General features: G+C 46.6%; 1 protein-coding gene across 1 annotated transcript in view; it reads right to left on the bottom strand.

Annotated features, from left to right (window-relative positions):
* The window catches only part of Plbd1 (phospholipase B domain containing 1), a 54416-nt gene that overhangs the window by 22289 nt on the left and 13901 nt on the right, over nt 1-18226 (bottom strand). The window contains exons 3-6 of the mRNA XM_038320604.2: nt 14088-14171; nt 12456-12594; nt 6443-6583; nt 5605-5749 (exon numbers count right to left, since the gene is read on the bottom strand). Coding sequence (XP_038176532.1) covers nt 5605-5749; nt 6443-6583; nt 12456-12594; nt 14088-14171 — 509 coding nt within the window. The remainder of the gene's footprint in view (nt 1-5604; nt 5750-6442; nt 6584-12455; nt 12595-14087; nt 14172-18226) is intronic.

Here is an 18226-nt window from a genome sequence, read left to right as displayed (position 1 = left end):
TAGCCCAGGCTGCCTTGAACCCCAGCCTGTTGCTCCCACCCCCTGAGTGCTGAGATTATAGGTAAACACCACCCCCAGCTCCAGATTTCATCTTTTTAAGTCCTAACACTGGAAGAAGTAATTCTAGTAATTATTAGTCATTTTGTTGATTTGTTATGACAGCCTGTAGCTGTTACTGTGAGAAGTCCTGAAAAAGCTGACGGCATGGCCAGGTGTGGCAGCTGAGAGCTCAAGACCCACCCCACCCATACCGTACCAACTCGGCCTTCAAATGCCTTCCTTAAAATCCTCTAAGCCTCCTTCCGCCACCCTGTGACCAACCAGGTAGATCATGCCAGGCATCATGTTCCTGACCGGTGTCTAGCACAGAAATTACCTTTCTAGAAAATTTCTAAATCTCCTTCTGTTGGCCAAGACTCGCTGGGCTAACACAGGTGTCTCCGAGTGTAGAGAGGGACTCATATGGGACCTTATTACCTGTCTCTTTACCTGGGACCTTTTGTCTAGCTTCCCTACACACACATACCCACCACACGCACACATGCACGCACACACACCACACACATGCACACACACATATCACACATACATACACGCCACACACACATACACACAATGCACACATACCCCCCACTACACATACCACACACACACACACGTGCACACATACACACACATATCACACATACATACACACCACACACACATACACACAATGCACACATACCCCCCACTACACATACCACACATACACACGTACACACACACACAGATTCAATATGAAGAGTTCTAGACCTTGTGCCCGTTGCATGGTCCCGGAGAGCAAACCCCTTCAGTTGATCCTCCTTTGCAGCATGCTCATGCCCAAGCTGTCACATCAGCCTAATGTGACTTGGAGCAACTTTTATTACAGAGGCTGTGTTCCAAGCCTCAAATTTGCCAAGGTCATCTGTTAGTTGACCTGTTCTCAGCTCTAGGGGTGGGGGTGGACCACGTGATAGGAAACTGTACTCTTGGCTCCACCTCTGGCCTCCTCAGTGCCAGTTGCCCTCGGTACCAGTTACCTCACAGGCTCTGTTTCTGTAGTAGGCGTCTTTCTGCGTAGCTGCTCCTGCCTGCTCCAAGGCTGCTTCAAAGGCAAGCCTGGCTTTGCAAGGGATTTATTGCCTCCCACTGAGATACATAAAGTTGTCTCTGTAGCTGGTGATACTGCAAGAAAATATGCATTCCCAGTTCCGGAACCTCTACCACAGACCTTGGAACAGCTTTGTTCTAGAACAGTGGTTCTCAGCGTTGGCCACCATCTCTTTGGGGTGGTTGAAGGACCCTTTCACAGGGGTCACCTAAGACCATCCTGCATATTGGATACTTAAATATTCATAAGTTATGAAGTAACAACAAGATAACTATGGTTGGGGTCACCACAACATGAGGCTCTCAGCATTACAAAGAGTTAGGCCACTGTTCTAGAAGCTTCCCACCCTTCACTAGAAATATCTTGAAAAGTCATGGTCTACTTTGCCTAACAGCTGACAAGACTACAGAATAAAGCTCTGCCCTAGCCCTCCTCCAGGCCAAAGGCACATGACCACTCTGTCTCCATAGAGCTGAGGGCGGCTCCCTGAACACAGAGCCTGAGATGGGCTTTGAGAAGCTTGAGTGAGCTACAAGCGAATCCCTTGTTAAACTGACAGACACAGTGTGAAGGAAGATATTGTTCCTTCTCCTCCCCTGTGATGGGGTATACACCTGTTGTAGGTAGTTAACTTTATTTATTTATTTTTGGTTTTTCAAGACAAGGTTTCTCTGTGTAACTTTGGAGCCTGTCCTGGAACTCACTTTGTAGACCAGGCTGGCCTCGAACTCACAGAGCTTGCCTGCCTCTGCCTCCCGAGTGCTGGGATTAAAGGCATGCGCCGCCACCACAGGATTCTTGCCAGAGGACTGGTGAGATGGCTCAGTGGGTAAGGGTGCCTGCAGTCAAGCCTCGCAACACGAGTTCAATCCCCAGACACACGGGGTAAAAAGAAAACTGATTCAGGCAAGTTGCCTTCTGTCACACACACATACACCTCATACAGGCCATACACACACCACACATATATCATACACACACATACATCACATATATATACACCACACTACATACACATACCACACAGATACACTACACACACCTCACACATACAAGCCATACACACACCACACATACATCACATACATACATACACACATCACACACACACAACATACACACTCACACACACACAGGCACACACACACACTCAAAATGGACAGGATCCTGGCTAGAATGCCATGAGGAGAGACAGCTCTTTCAAGGTCTCTTGCCATTCTGTCTCCTTCCGCCTGTACACAGAGTGACCATTTGTAAAGCATTAGGTTAGTTCCAGCTCCCCGAAGGGCTGCACCAGCTTTCCGTGTTCCATGTTAACCCTCTAGTTCTCCACGTCTGATGAGCTAGATACGATGAAGCTCTGTTTCTGTCGCTTCCACATGTCATCTCAAGGGTCCTGCCCTGACCTCCTTTCTTCCTGGCTTTCTCTATGCACCCTCTCACTTGTGTAAGGTTGGCTTCCCGTACCGTATTGTCTCACTGACTTCTCCCCAGTGCATGGCTAACTTACTTTGTCTTTTGTGTTTCAACTTAAATTTTATTTTATTAAAAAAAAAAAGTATTTAGGAGGCTGGAGAGATGACTCAGTGGTTAAGACCAATTGACGCTTCTGTAGAGGACCCCAGTTCAATTCCCAACACCCATATGGTTCACAACCGTCCGTAAGCCCAGTTCCAGGGTATCCGATACCCTCTTCTGGCCAGATACCCCAGACACCAGGTTTGGTAGCAAGTAGCTTTGCTGACCCAACTGTCATCCCTGCCATTCATTGCTTTTTAATTTTAATTTTGTCTGGGTGTCACATTTTGTACAATTAAACATTGTGCCTTTCTTGTTCTTCATCATAAATACTTTTTTAGATTTAATCATTCTATGTGTATATGCACCATGAGTGTGCCTTGTACCCACAAGGGTGGAAGAGGACTTTGGATCCTCTGGGACGGGGGTTACAGATGTTGTGAGCCACCATGTGTGTGCTGGAATCGAACTCAGGTCCTCTTGCAGAACTCCTGAACCATCTCTCCAGTTCCTCCTCATCATAAATATTTGCCAAAAATAAAACAATAATTATTAAACAAAAGCAGTTCCCACGGCACAAGCTAGATCCACATCTACAAATAAATCCAGCGTGGCCCATCCCTTAATCAACCAGCTGTCTCCCGTTCAGCATCCTAGCCCCTACTGAAAACAGAGCTGTCTGTTAGAGGAAACATGTATTGCATTGTTCTGTGGGCTCTTCAAGAAATACCTGCAGGGTGAGAATGCCTGCCATGCTGGATGTGGTGGCCCAAGGGGTAGTGGTTAGGGAGCCAGGGCAGGGGTGTGGAGGCCAGACTGCTCAAACAATAAGACCTTGCTTCCAAAGTCTCTTGTCTTTGGGCTTCAGTTGGTCTATAAGGGTCTCTGTATTATCTGTACTGACTTATGCATTCTTTTAAAAACATCTAAAATTACATTTTAAAATATTTATCATGTGTGGGACCATATGTGTGGGTGCACATGTGGAGGTCATAGGATAATTTGCGGAGGTCAGTTCTCTCCTTCCACCATAGGGTCCTGGAAATCAAACTCGGGTTCCTAGGCTTGGCAGCAGACTCCTTTATCAACTAGCCATCTCGTTAGCTGTATCCTTTCTTTCTCTTTCTTCCTTCCTTCCTTCCTTTCTCTCTCTCTCTCTCTCTCTCTCTCTCTCTCTCTCTCTCTCTCTCCCTCCTTCCCTCCCTCCCTCCCTTCCTCCCCTCCCTTCTTTCTTGATAAAGGGTTTCACTATGTAGTCCTAGGCAGCCTGGAATTCTCTGTGTAGGCCAGATTGATGTCAAAATCACAGATCCCTGCCTGCCTCTGCCTCCTGAGCAGTCGGACTAAAGGCATGCTCCACTGTGTCCAGCCCTAAATCTATATTCTGTTCTCAAGAAGCTGGCTCTCTGGAAACGCTGGCTACTCATTTCTGCCCCTATCTGTCAGTGGGCGCTGTGTAGCTGCTCTCTCAACATGCCCGCTCATCACTACAATTCTGCCCTCTCTGCTGTCTAATTCCTGCCCTTTGTTCAATGACAGTCACCAGCTGTGTCCTCTAGGCATTGGGTTTGCTAGCCCTCCTCTCTCAGACACCTCCTATTCCTCTCTACTGTTCTAATTCTAGCTACAATTCATCCCAAGTGTCAACCGCTCTTTCCCCAGCAAGCAGATGTGGCACCCTCTCTTTGGGCTACTCCTCATGTTTATTCAACTTCAATACCTGGCTGGGTGGTGGCACATGTCTTTAGTCCCAGCACTCAGGAGGCAGAGGCAGGCAGCTTTTTGGGAGTTCCAGGCTGGCCTGGTCTACAGAGTGAGTTCCAGGAAATCTGGGTTTACACAGAGAAGCCCTATCTCAAAAAAAAAAAAACAAAAAAAAACAAAAAAAAAAAACAAAAAAAAAAAAACCAAACCATAACCAAACTCCACCATAAATAAACTTTCTATAGTGTTCATGGTTAATGCTGATCATCAACCTGATAGAATTTTCAGTTGCCTAGGAGACAAGCCTCTGAGCATACCTGTGGGGGGTCACCTAGATGAGGTTAGCCTCTGGGCACACCTATGGGGGATTACCTAGATTAGGTTAGCTCTGGTTAAACCTGTGAGGGATTACCTAGATTAGGGTTAGCTCTGGTTAAACCTGTAAGGGATTACCTAGATTAGGTTAGCTCTGGCACAGGATTACCTAGATCAGGTTAGCTCTGGTTAAGCCTGTAAAGGATTATTTTACTAGGTTAGTGGGGTGGAAAAGCCCACCAGAAAAGCGGGTGGCCCCCTCCCCAGCCTTGAGTCATGGACTGGGTAAGCAGAAGAAAGGAGGCTGAGTAGGAGCGGTCATCTCTTCCCGCTCCCTGACAGAGGATACAGCATGACCAGCTGCCTCAAGCTCTTGCCTCCAGGACTTCCACGGCCATGATGGACCACACCCTTACCTGTCAGCCAGTGGAAATCCTTTCTCTCTTAGGTTGCTTTCATCAGGGCATTTTGTTACAACAACCACAAAAGTAAGACAGAGCCTGTGGTGTCCAGCGCTACCGTAACTCCTGCCTCTCCTGACTGCGGTGCAGAGGCTAGAAGTCCACACTCAGTCATTCATTAGCTATGTGCTAGGGATCACACGGCAGGTGGAGTACCGGGCACATGCTATGAAGGAGGAAAACCAAGATCCTGAGGCGGGACTTACCGAGTCACTCTGCTAGAAGCAGTCAGCCTGGGAAATGGACACTTAGGTGTTCTCAGCATTTGAGTAATTCAGACACATCCACTTACATTCACAAAGCACTGTGAGCCCACTTAGGTCGTTCTATTAAATAAGACAACTTAATTTCTTTAAACAACGCTCTAAAAATCCGACCGTACTACATCTGTGTAGTACGTCTGTGGATGTTTCGTCTCTCCGTCCAGCTAACTTTGAGCTGATCCTCGGACCACACCCTGGATTTATTTACCTGGGTAGCTGCTGAAGGAGAGCCGGCTGCTGCTGGTGTATTTGTCCTTGATGTTGAAGTCCCAGTGTTTATAGATCCTGAGCATGGCTGCATACGTGTACCAGCTTGAGTGGGCAAAATAGATGTTCTCAAATCCAGGAAGGACCTGCAGTCAAAGTCACAGTTAAAAGTGTGGGAAAACAGTAAGCGTGTGTACAATACACGTGGGTAGCCCTGAGGGATTGTGCCAACTTATCTTTATGGCGCTCTCTTATTAAAAATAATTACACTCACTTGTGTGATTGTGTGCATGTATTCCTGTGTGTGTGTGTGTGTGTGCGCGCCAGGTACCCATGTGGAGGTCGGAGGACAATTTGTGGGAGTTAGTTCTCTCCTTCCGCCATGCGGATCTCAGGGATCGAACTCACGCCTCCGGGCTTGGCAGCAAGAGCCTTTCCCCTGCTGAGTGATCTCCGCTATTAGTGCTTTCTTTGTTACTGGAAAATATGGCCAAAGGAGTCCAACACTAACATTTAACGTATGCAACACAGACCGAAGGATCTGGAAGGTAGGAATGGCGCATGTATACAGTGGAGGCAGAATTGTGGAAGAAATAGGTGGACACTGTGTCTAATTCCCTCCATCCGAGTTCCTGCCAGTTCTTCCATACCATGGAGAGTCTATGCAGTGGTCCACAGCCAGCCATGGCTAAGGAGAGGTTGGCTACACGTGGGTGAAAGACAGATGGAGAAGGTGTGTGCGGAAAATGTGATCCGGGAAACTGGTTGTGGTGTGTAATTAGTACATGCTGATAACAAGTCCGTGCTGGGGGGAAGAAGACAGGGACTGTGGGTCTCACCTTAATAAGAGCAGAACAGTGACCCATGTCCCATCTCTTGAACACCTTCATGTTGCCGCCTTTTGAGGGAGACAGAGAGGGAATGAGGTCCAGCAGGTCACCAACAGCATTCAAGAACTGAACTTGGGCCATCGTCATGGGCTATAAAAGGACACCAAGAGCACTGAGTTGCGACACGTGTCATCTCTGGCTTTGCCTGTTGTTCATACTTCTCTGAATTATCGTCATGTGGAGGGGCTACGTCCTTCATGTTACTTTAACTCACAAACTAAGTTTCTGGCTTTGTAACTGAGAAGCAAAGTTAGCATGTTTGTGTCGGGACAGATTCCGGAAGGGAAATTCCTTGGTGAGGACAACAAGTGGAGCTTCCATTGGTGCGCCTCTGCAGGAGTTCCTCGGGAGCAGCAGCATTCTGTCTTGGGCGGGGTGGTTATTTCATGGAGGGGGGTGGTGTTCTGTATGCTGTTCAGGAGCATAGATTTTTTTTTCTACTCTCCAGATAGCAATAGCAACCTCCCAGTACTGGGGCTGTGGCCTATGGTTGCCAAGGATCTGAACTCAGATCTCATGACAACACATCAAGCCCTTTACCCACTGAGCCATCTCCATAGCCTACAGGCTGCTTGCTTTTTTTTTTTTATTCATAAGCTATCATGGTTACTTTTCCATTGCTGTGAAGAGACACCATGACCACGGTAACTTATAAAAAAAAAAGGGGGGGGGGAGCCTGGCGGCGGTGGCGCACGCCTTTAATCCCAGCACTCAGGAGGCAGAGGCAGGCGGATCTCTGTGAGTTCAAGACCAGCCTCGTCTACAAGAGCTAGTTCCAGGACAGGCTCCAAAGCCACAGAGAAACCCTGTCTCGAAAAACCAAAAAAAAAAAAAAAAAAAAAACCAAAAAAAAGGGGGGGGAGGTTGATTGGGTCTCATGGTTCCAGAGAGTTAGAGCCCAGAATTATCATGATGAGGAACTTGGTAGCAGGCAAGAAGGGATGGTCCTGGAGCAGTAGCTGAGAGCTTACTTCTGATCCATCAGCAGGAGACCCAGAGAGCTAACTGGGAATGGCATGGGCTTCCACCCTCAGTGACACGCTTTCTCCAACAAAGCCACACCTCCTGACCCTTCCCAAACAAAGCCACACCTCCTGACCCTTCCCAAACAAAGCCACACCTCCTGACCCTTCCCAAACAAAGCCACACCTCCTGATCCTTCCCAAACAAAGCCACACCTCCTGATCCTTCCTAAACAAAGCCACACCTCCTGATCCTTCCTAAACAAAGCCACACCTCCTGATCCTTTCCAAACAAAGCCACACCTCCTGACTCTTCCCAAACAAAGCCACACCTCCTGATTCTTCCCAAACAAAGCCACACCTCCTGACCCTTCCCAAACAAAGCCACACCTCCTGATCCTTCTCAAACAGTTCCAGCCACTGACGACCAAGGATTTTAATATATGAGCCTGTGGGGGCCATTGTCATCCAAATCACCACAAACCTCATTTTTGTTTCAAGTCTATTTTCTTTTTAAAGCAAATATTAATTTTTTACTATTTTTAATCATGTTTATGTGTGTGGGGGGGCATGTACACATGAATGTAGGTGCTGAGGAGGCCAGAACCATTGGATCTCCTGAAGCTGGAGTTACAGACAGCTGTGAGCAGCCTGACTTGGGGGCCCAGAACCAAACTTAGGAAGTACTCTCAATGGATAAGCCTCATTCTAGCCTGTTTCTTTTGTTGTTTCTTGAGCTATCATTCTACTATGAAGCCAGGCTAGTGAAAACTCTCAGAAATTCTCCTGCCTCAGGACTCCCAAGTGATCAGATTATAGAAATGAACCACCACACACAATTAAATTCTCATGTTAGTTTCTTTTTGCTAAAAGTTTAGATATTTTCCTTATAACCACAGATAACTATAACCTTCATCCGTCACCAAGGAAATTTCTCTTTTTAACAGTTGCAGCTATTATAGCAAACCACAATTAATCAAAATACAGAGTTGTGGAGCCCAGTCCCAAAGGAGAGTTTTACAAAACCCTTCTGTACCCAAGACTCAGGAAACATTGTTAGAGAAGGGATGTAAAGAACATAAGACCCAGAAAAGCAGGGAGTTTTCTGTGACCCTGAGTCTCCTAGGAATAGCAGAGGCTTGACCCATAAAGGCTCACCAACATGGTTTCCCAAACATGAGCTGAACAAGGACGCCAAAGACAGAAGACTTAAGTAGATGGAGAAAAACCATGGGGCCTCTGTCCTACTAAAGAACTACAGGCAACTACGATACACAAAGAGTGGGAGAAACAGTCGAACCCAGGGAGAGCCCACCAGTGGCTTATCCCAATACTCATGATCAGCCCTGAAACAAACAAGGGATGTAAATGCACGGAGCAGCCTGGGCTTCTGTATTTAGGGATATCTATGCATATACACACATACACATGTATGCATGTAGCAGCAGTTAATGAGAAAAAGAGGTCGTGAATTTGAAAGAGAGCAAGGAGGAGCATGTGAGGGGCTTAGAGAGAGGAAAGGGGAGGGGGAAATGATGCAATTATACTATGATCTCAAAAAAGCAAAAGCATTTTTTTAAAGGTTAGGTATATTTGCATCATTTCCCCCACCTTTTAAAATATTGCTTTTCTTTGTCTTTAAATTGTACCTTGTAATTAGGACCACCAGTGTGGTTTTGAAGTCAAACCTACAAAACAAATTTCATTCAAGAAAATGCTGCCTCCTCTCCTTTCTCTCTCTCCTTTCTTCTAAGTAATTATTTTAGTTTTTTATTGTTTATTTTTTAATAAACAGATTTATTTATTTTTACTTTATATATGTGTATAGAGGTTTTTTCTGCATGTATGGCTGTGAACTATAAAATGCAGTATCCAAGAAGGCCAGAAGAGGGCACAAGATCCTCTAGAATTGGAATTAAACGTGAACCCAATTATGGGCGCAGGGAATTAAACTGGAGCTCCTCTGCAAGAGCAGCCAGCGCTCTTAACTGCTGATCCATCCCTGCACACTCCTAGGGTTTTATTTTTTAAAAATGTTTAAACTATATTTTATATTTTTGTGTGTTGGGGAGGATAGAAGTTTGTGTTTGTGTGTGTGTGTGTGTACATGTGCCACACTGCACATATGGACATCAGAGAACAATTTGTAAGAGTCAATTTTCTCCTTCCACTATCTCTACATAGTGATTAAACCCAGATCATCAGGCCTGGCAACAAGAGACTTGATCTCTTATCAATAGACTTACTGTTTATATTTGATCAGAAAAATCTATATCTGTCTACCTACTATCTACCTATCTATCTACCTATCTATCTACCTACCTATCTATCTATCTATCTATCTATCTATCTATCTATCTATCTATCTATCTATCTATCTATCATCTACCTACCTATCATCTGTGTATCTCTCTACCCTTCCACCCACCTTTATCTCTCTTATGTAGAAGGCAGTGTGTGAGAAACCCTGCTCTTCATCTTACGTTCTTTTATGTTTAGAAACAAATCCCCAACGCTGCTCCCAAACAAAACCCAGAATTATCAGAGCTTCTTCAATTATATATTTATATGGATTGGTCCGCTCAGCATTTGGAGCATTTTAATCTTCTGCTAATCATGACCAGCAGTAAGCAACTTTGCACACCTGCCCCCTTGTATATTTGCCGGCGTATCCTTGAGAAAACACTAGAAGGGGGAATTGCTGGGTCAGAGGGCGCATGAGTTTCTGGTTTTCATACAAAGCACACAAATTCTAACCAGTGTTTTCGGACAGTGCCCTCTTTTCTTACAGACTTTCGGCATCAGACTGCCAAGGAGCTGCTTATCAGGATGGTTTCAAGTTTCCTTACTTCCTTCCCCTGTGCGCTGCGCTCTCTCCTCTCCTCTCTCTCTCTCTCTCTCTCTCTCTCTTCCCTTGACTCCCCTTCCTTCCTTCCTTCCTTCCTTCCTTCCTTCCTTCCTTCCTTCTCTCTCTCTTTCTTCTCTTCTTTCTCTTTCTTTCTTCTTTCTTTCTTTCTTTCTTTCTTTCTTTCTTTCTTTCTTTCTTTCTTTCTTTCTTTCTTTCTTTCTTTCTTCCTTTCTCTCTATTTTAGTGTCCTAGTCATGGTTACTATTACTACAATGTAACACCATGACCAAAGCAACTTGGGGAGAGAAGGGTTTATGTGGCTTACACTTCCACACTGTAGTCCATCATGGAAGGAAATCAGGGAAGAAACTCACACAGGGCAGGAACCTGGAGGCAGGAGCTGATGCAGAGGCCATGGAGGGTGCTGCTTACTGGCTTGCTCTTCCTGGTTTGCTCAGCCTGCTTTCTTATAGGACCCAGAGCTACCAGCTCAGAGACTGCACCACCCACAGTGGGCTGAGCCCTCTGCCATCAATTACTAAATAAGAAAATGCCCTACAGGCTTGCCTACAGCAGATCTTATGGAGGCATTTTTTTAAAACTATTTTTCCAGCCTTCTCTATACACAGCTCATGTTGAGGTTTAAGACATGGTTACAAGCGTACAGACTTTTTAGCTAACTTGATATGAGTTTTAGTGTTTTAGATTACTGTCTCATTAAGGTGAAAGTGTCATTTATAAATTTTGATTGCCACACCCGGCGATAATCACATCAGCGCACAAATGTGCTGTCTCAGATGACTCTAGCCTGTGTGTCACATTGACATAAAACTAGCCAGTACTCATGAAGGTCATGCTGGCCTCCAGTTCCCTATGCAGCGGAAGGTGGCTATCCCAGTTTCTTTTCTGTTGATGTGACACAATACCTGGACAAGAAGCGGTGGAGGCAAGGAAAGGATTTGCTTGGTTTATGAGCCCAGGTTACAGTCCGTCATTTCAGGGTGGTCAAGATGCATCCACAGTCAACAGCAAGGAGAACAAATGCATGCTTGCTCCTGTGCTTGGTACTCAGCTCACATTCTCTACTCTTATCCCCTTCTAGGGCACAGGCCATCAGGTGGCTCCCATTCAGGGTGGGTTTCCCCTCTCAGCCACCAAGGCCGTCTCCCACAGGCAGGCCTTGTAAAAGGATTATCTAGGCAATCCTTTAGTCCTCTTCTCTGCTAATTCTTAGTTGTGTTGACAGTTAAAACTAGCTAGCTCGTGGCTTTGAACTCCTGATCCTCCCACCTCCACACCCCAAGGGCTTGAGTTTCAGGCACGTGCCACCAGACCCAGCCTTTAAGTCATATTTCTAATTTATGAGCAAGGGTGATCTCTCATAGCTTAGAATTATGAACATCATTTTGGTGAATTTTCTCCAAATATTTTGTCCTATGTATACATCTACACACACATACACACTCACACACACCCCACATATTACCCCAAGGGCACAAAATATCCAGAGCTTTTGAAACTATGTCAGCTGGTACCTTAGGCAGCTCAAGGTTTCTTAGTTTCCTTCCAGAAGGAATACACATAGCTTTGCACATTTGTGTGTTTATGTGATTATCGCTGGGTGTGGCGATCAGAATTTATATACTAAGACATTTTTGTCTTAATGAGAGGGTAATTTCCAACACTAAAACTCTGTCAAGTAAGCTAAAAAGCCTGTACGTTTGTAACTGGCTCTTAAACCTCAGCATGAGCTGTGTAGAGAAAAGGTTGGACAAAAATAGAAACAAGCTATGATTTGCACAAAAACTTTGTGTGTGAACAGTAGTTTAGAATGCTGTTTGTTGTTCTTGTTGAGACAGAGTATCACTGTGTAAACCCAGGCTAGCTTGGAGGTAATTAAGTAGCCCAGGTTGGCCTTGTACTCCTGATAATTGGCTTGTTTGTTTTGTCAGCTGGGTTTATTAAAATGGACTTCTGTAAGAACAATTAGATGAGGAAGTTTTTATTTTGTTTTGTTTATGACGTTAGGGATCAAACTGAGAACATGCTATATAAGTGCTCTACGACAAAGCTATATCCCTAACCTTGGATTAAAAATATTTTTCCATCATTCAGGCCATATGAATTCCGAGACACTTTTGAAAAGTCTTACCTTCATATTTTCTATGTAAGCCCTTTTCAGGGCTCCGACATAAAGCCCGTCCAGCTGGGCCATAACATAGCCGGTGTGTTTCCAAAATGGGTCATCCTTCTGTTCTTTGATGTTTTTCCGAGTCCATATATCTTGCTTCCTAGAGGAGAAATTCGATTTGACCACAGATCTCATTGATGGCTCACTTGAAGCCAAATCAAACGAGGAGTCTAGAGGTCACACACCCGCACACGCTGCTATAATTAAATTCTAGATTTGATTACAGCCACCATTCATGTGATTTCGGTACGCACGTTAAACAGTTTCCGGTGTTCCCCCCAGGATGTTAACTTTGTGTAGCTTTCTTGGGGCCTTGTCTAGAAAGCTACGCATGTGATACTAACCCGTGAAAGCCAAGCACAGATGCACTCCACAGTGCTTCAGCCCTAAAGACTGGCTGGGGCTGGGTAGCTTTGCGTTTGTAGTAGGAGAGCTGAAGTCAGACTAGGCTGTTTAAACACAGTCCTGCTTCTCTCTCTCTTGTCTCTCCATTCCATCTCGGTTTAGTATTGGTATCTGCCTCAACGTTTATAGAATGGTATTAATGATTATTTACTAATTCATGCTGTATGAGTATTTTGCCTGCCAATCTGTCAGGGGGCCTTGTGCATGCCGTACCTGTGGAGGCCAGAAGAGGGCATTGGATCCCCTGGACCTGGAGTGACAGATGGTTGTGAGCCACCATGTGGGTTCTGGGAACAGAGCCCAGGTCATCTACAGGAGTGGCAAGCACTCTTAACTGTGGAGCCACCTCTCCAGGCCCTGGATGTTTTATTTTTAGCAGCTTTTTTATTTTTACTACTTTTAGCTCTCTGTTCTTTCTATGGGATGATTTAATGATCTAACATAATTTTTCACACAGAAAGCGTTTCTGGTTTGTTTAGGGTGTCTTTATTCTTAAGACAATCCGATTCACACCTCTTAGCCTTTCACGGATGCAAAGTTTAGTGTGATCAGCAGACCACACAGCAAAGAACCTTTGTGTTCCCAGATGACTCTCTTGCATGCCACTGATTTAATAATACTTAAATTTTACTCCCCAGAAAATTTAATTAAAATGGAAACATCCCCAGAAAGCATTAGAAGTCTGACTTTAGGACTGGGTACGTGGGTAATCTCTGTACTCCGGAGACTGAGGCAGGGAGATCGTGGATTTGAGGTCAGTCTGGGCTACACAGTGAGACCCTGTCATCTCCTGGCCTTCCAGGCTAGGGATTTAGATATTCCCTAACACCCAGCTACAGTTAATTGCCGGGTACACGACACAGAAACACCTTAAGGAGCGAGGAGAAGGGGGTGCCTAGAAAGAAAGCGAGGGACACCTGCGTGTGGGGCTTCAGAGATATGGCTTTATCTGTTTGCCACTGACGATGGCTTCCGGCTGTTTCAGCTGTTGGTAATGTGACTTTCAACCTGACCTCTGAAAGAGCTGAAGCGGCTAGCAAGCAGAAAAGGTGACCCGCTCCACGGGAAAGGCCCTGCTGCAGAGACAAAAGGAGCTTGGCGCTGCGGGGGAGGGTGGGGGGGGGGGTGGGGGGTGGCGGCAGGCACAAGGGAGCCCCGGCGGCGAGAGCAGGAAGCTTTTATACATACTCCATGAAGCGCTGCACTTTATTCATGACGGAAGGGTCCTTGATCAGCTGTGGGTACAGGTTCGTGAAGTGGTCGGACATGTGTCTGGAACGACAGGGAAAACGCGTTACATTCCGGTTTCTGTTGGCTTTTGCGCTCGCAATAACTTTCTCTTCTGGCTAACTAGAATGTTCACTGCTTGCAAACCTCCGCCTTCGTTCTTTAAAGCAAACAAAGGCATAGCTTAAAATGAAATATCTCCAGGAGCTGGAGAGATGGCTCGGTAGTTATGGGCATCCCCCTGCTCTCCCAAAGGACCCGAGTTTGGTTCCGAGCACACGACACAGAAGCCAGTGTGGTGGCATGTGACTGTAACCCCAGCGATGGGAAGACGCAGAGAGGTGGTTGCTGGGGGCTTGCCGGCCAGCCAGCTCAGGGGACATGATGAGCTCTCGGGTCAGGGAAGAGACCTTGCCTTACAAAAGAAGGTGGTGGGACTGGAGAGACGGCTCAGTGGTCAAGAGTGCGTGTTAGTCATGGAGAGGACCTGAGTTCAATCCCAGCATTCACATAGGAAGCTTACAACTACCTATAACTCCAGCTCCAAGGAATCCAACAAGTCTTGGACTCCTTGGGTGTGCACATGCGCGCGCGCGCGCGCGCGCGCGCGCACACACACACACACACACACACACACACTCGCGCGCGACACCTACACAACAACAACAATAGTTAAAATTAATGTGGAATGCAGAAGAGGAGAACGCCATAAGCCGACTGCCGTCTGTGGTCTGAAGGTGACATGTCCACCAGGGGCTCCCGCTGGAACAGCTGATCCCCTGCCGGCAGTGCTATTTTGGGACATTGTGGAATCTTTTGGACAAGTAGCTTGAACTCAGAGATGGAGTTGCAGGAGTGGGGCTAGAGGGCTCTGGGTCACAGGGTCATCCCTTCCACTGAGCCCTGTGCTGACTCTGGACATCATGTAACCACCTGCACAAGCTGCTCCTGATCCAGTCACAGGCAACTCCTATGGCCTTGCCTGTTCGGCCATGGTGGGCTGTATCCCCCTCCAAACCCTGAACCTCCAATAAATCTTTCCCTCTTTAAAGTTGCTTCTTGTGAGCGTTTTATACCAGTAAAGGGGAAAGTCGCTAAGAGAGCGCCCTCCTGTGAGGCTCCCAGCCGATGCACGGCTTCCACGGGTCCAGACGACCAGGGGTTGACCCTCTGACACCAGGAGCCCACAGACCCTTTCCCCTTACAGTTGCTCAAGTGTCCTGTCACAGATGGGAGACTAATGGTGAACCCTGGGGCCAGAGATGATTTGAAATGGTTTCTCAGGGCAAACGGTTTAGGGGTTCTTAGTCCAAGCTGTCCTTACACATCTCATCGAGTTTCAGGAGACAACCAAATATTCTGTGTGGCCTTGGGTAAAGTGAGGAGACACGGGAAGACGCAGGGGTGGCTGTTGAAGTCGCAGGTAGCAATGGCTGCACAGATGGAGACCGTGGAGAGTATGTCTGTCTTGCCATGTATCGGATGTTTTTAAAAAGGTGAAAGAATAAAAGAGGTTGTTTTACTGTGGTGGGTGCTGGGGACTGGCAGCACGCAACCACTGACTAAACCTCCTCCTTCCTACAAGATGCCTCAGGCACAGAGACCCATCCTGGGGGGAGGGGGATGGTCAGTCAAGGATAGGAGAAGCATGAGTCAACTGTTTACATCACAGCTATGTGGGTTACGTGGAGTGGCTCCTCTAAGACTGCCATCTGGAGGAATGAGATTAAGGCTACAGAGAAGTCGGGATTTCTCTTGTAGACTCTAGCCCAGGATGATGGAGTTGAACTTTGCCTACTGAATTCCAAGTCTTTGTTCTCTAGAGTTACACTCTATTGCTTGATTTAGTTCCCGAATCACTACTTATTGCTTAAACAAATTTTTTTTAAAAATGTAATTTATTTTAATTTTATTTTATGTGCATTGGTGTGAAGGTGTGAGATGCCCGGGAACTGGAGTAACAGACAGTTGTGAGCTGGCCATGTGGGTTCTGGGAATTGAACCTGGGACCATTGGAAGGGAAGCCAGTGCTCTCACGTGCTGAGCCATCTCTCCAGCACCCATCTGTGAAACCATGCAAGGACACAGACTCGTGTGTGTGTGTGTGTGTGTGTGTGTGTGTGTGCATGTGGAGGCCAGCGGATAACCATGGGTTTTGTTCCTTTCCACCTTATTTTTGAGACAGGGTTTCCCTTTGGCTTGGACTCAGCATGGAGGCTGAGCCGGCTGGCAGCGAGCCTAGCAGTGTGCCTGTCTCTACGTCCCGCAAGCACCACCCTACTACTCTGTTACTCGGGTTGGAGAATCGATCTCAGGTCCTCATCCTTGCAAAGGCAAGCACGTTACTCCAAGGACATTGACTCTGAATACTGAGTTCAAAGCTTGCTTCTACATTGGTTGATGACTAAAAGCAAGAACCCTGACTTTCCCATAGTTCTGTGTCTCATGCAGCGGAGCTGACGCTAGCGTGAACTTCAGGGATCTCTCAAGCTTAGTTCCGGGTCCTGCAGTGTATCCTCCTCAGTGGGCTAACGCTGCTCACCTCTTTGTCTGTCACACACACATTCAGACACTGAAAATCTCGAGGACATGTGAGCATCCATCTTTTCCTGAATCTTTTCGCCCCATGACAGCATCACACCATGTAGCAGTTGCCACTCACTGCATCTCTCCTGCTCCAGGGACCAGACGGGCGGCCTTAGTCCACAGTCATTAACCTACATGCACGTGTCTGTACAAACGGAAAAACTGACTGTAAGCAGCCAGGTTTCCAATCTGGAATCCCACTGTGTTGAGTAGTTTGATGTCAACTTCAGAGTTCTCTGAAAAGAGGAGACAACTGAGAAAATGCCTTATAAGATCAGGCTGTAGGGCATTTTCTCAATCAGTGATTGATGGCGGAGGGCCCAGACTATTGTGGCTGGGGACATCCCTGGGCCTGTGTTCCTGGCTTCTACGGAAAGCAGGCTGAGCAAGCCACAGGGAGCAAGCCAGTAAGCAACCCCCCTCCATGGCCTCTGCATCCATTAGCTCCTCCCTCCACGTGCCAGCCCTGGCTGAGCTCCTCTTCTGACTTCCTTTGAAGACGAACTATGATAGGGAAGGGTAAGCTTTTTGGTCATGGGGTTTCACCACAGCAATAGAAACTCTAAGACACCTACTTACTGACTTTCTTTCAACTACCTAAAACATTTCTCTGTGCCCAGGTTTACACCGTCCTCGTATGTGGCCAGCAGTGAACATAGAATTAACACAGACTGAAGTTAACATGAAGACTTCATGTTCTTTGAACACTTGCTGGAGCACAGTACCCTAAATAAATGCTTGCAGCCAGCTGGCAGTGGCCACTGGCCTACTTCTCGGGATTGTCATCCTACCTTCTGTATTCAGTGGTCCTCACTAAGCTCCAAATAGTTACAAGTCCATAGTGCATTAGATAGTTTTTGAGGGTGGGGCTCTAGCTTCATTTTGGCCTTTGCTTATAGACTTGACTTGGGAACATCTCACATCAAAAGGAGCAAGCCCGGCATGTAGAAGAAATTCTTGAGGCGTTTCTTGACAGTTGCCCAAACACAGGAGATGGACTGATTGCTGATTCTCTTGGGACCATGGTGCTGGGGAACGTTACCAGCCTTAACAACAGTTGTATCAGCATGGGAAACTCTCTCCACCAAAGAATGCTCTTGTGCCCACCTCTGTCCCTCCCTTCTGAGCAACACAACAGGTGTGTGTGGCATTGGATCCACTCCTTCAGGCTGGGAAGTTGCAGAGGAGGAGGCTTCAGGATCTGTCTTCGACACCCCATTTTTAAAGCCACTTTTTTAAAAACAACCAGAGAAAGCATCCTAGGGCCCCATATCCTCATCCCTTTCCTTCCCAGAAAGCGTTCAGTGCCTCATATTATCAACGACCCATCCAAGATGGCTTAACATTTAGATCACCAGGGAGACACAGGAGACTGAATTTACAACTCTTAGGGAGCCGCTCAATCAATTTCAAAAACGAAGGAAGAAACTCAGCATGGCTGGGGCTCCAGCTTGCCGTGTTGTATGGAAATACACGCTCTTCCTTCTGATTCATCAACTGCAACAATAGGATTC

Source organism: Arvicola amphibius, chromosome 2, assembly GCF_903992535.2.
Source record: "Arvicola amphibius chromosome 2, mArvAmp1.2, whole genome shotgun sequence".
Classification (NCBI taxonomy): Eukaryota; Metazoa; Chordata; class Mammalia; order Rodentia; family Cricetidae; genus Arvicola; species Arvicola amphibius.
This window is presented reverse-complemented; position numbering and strand designations above follow the sequence as displayed.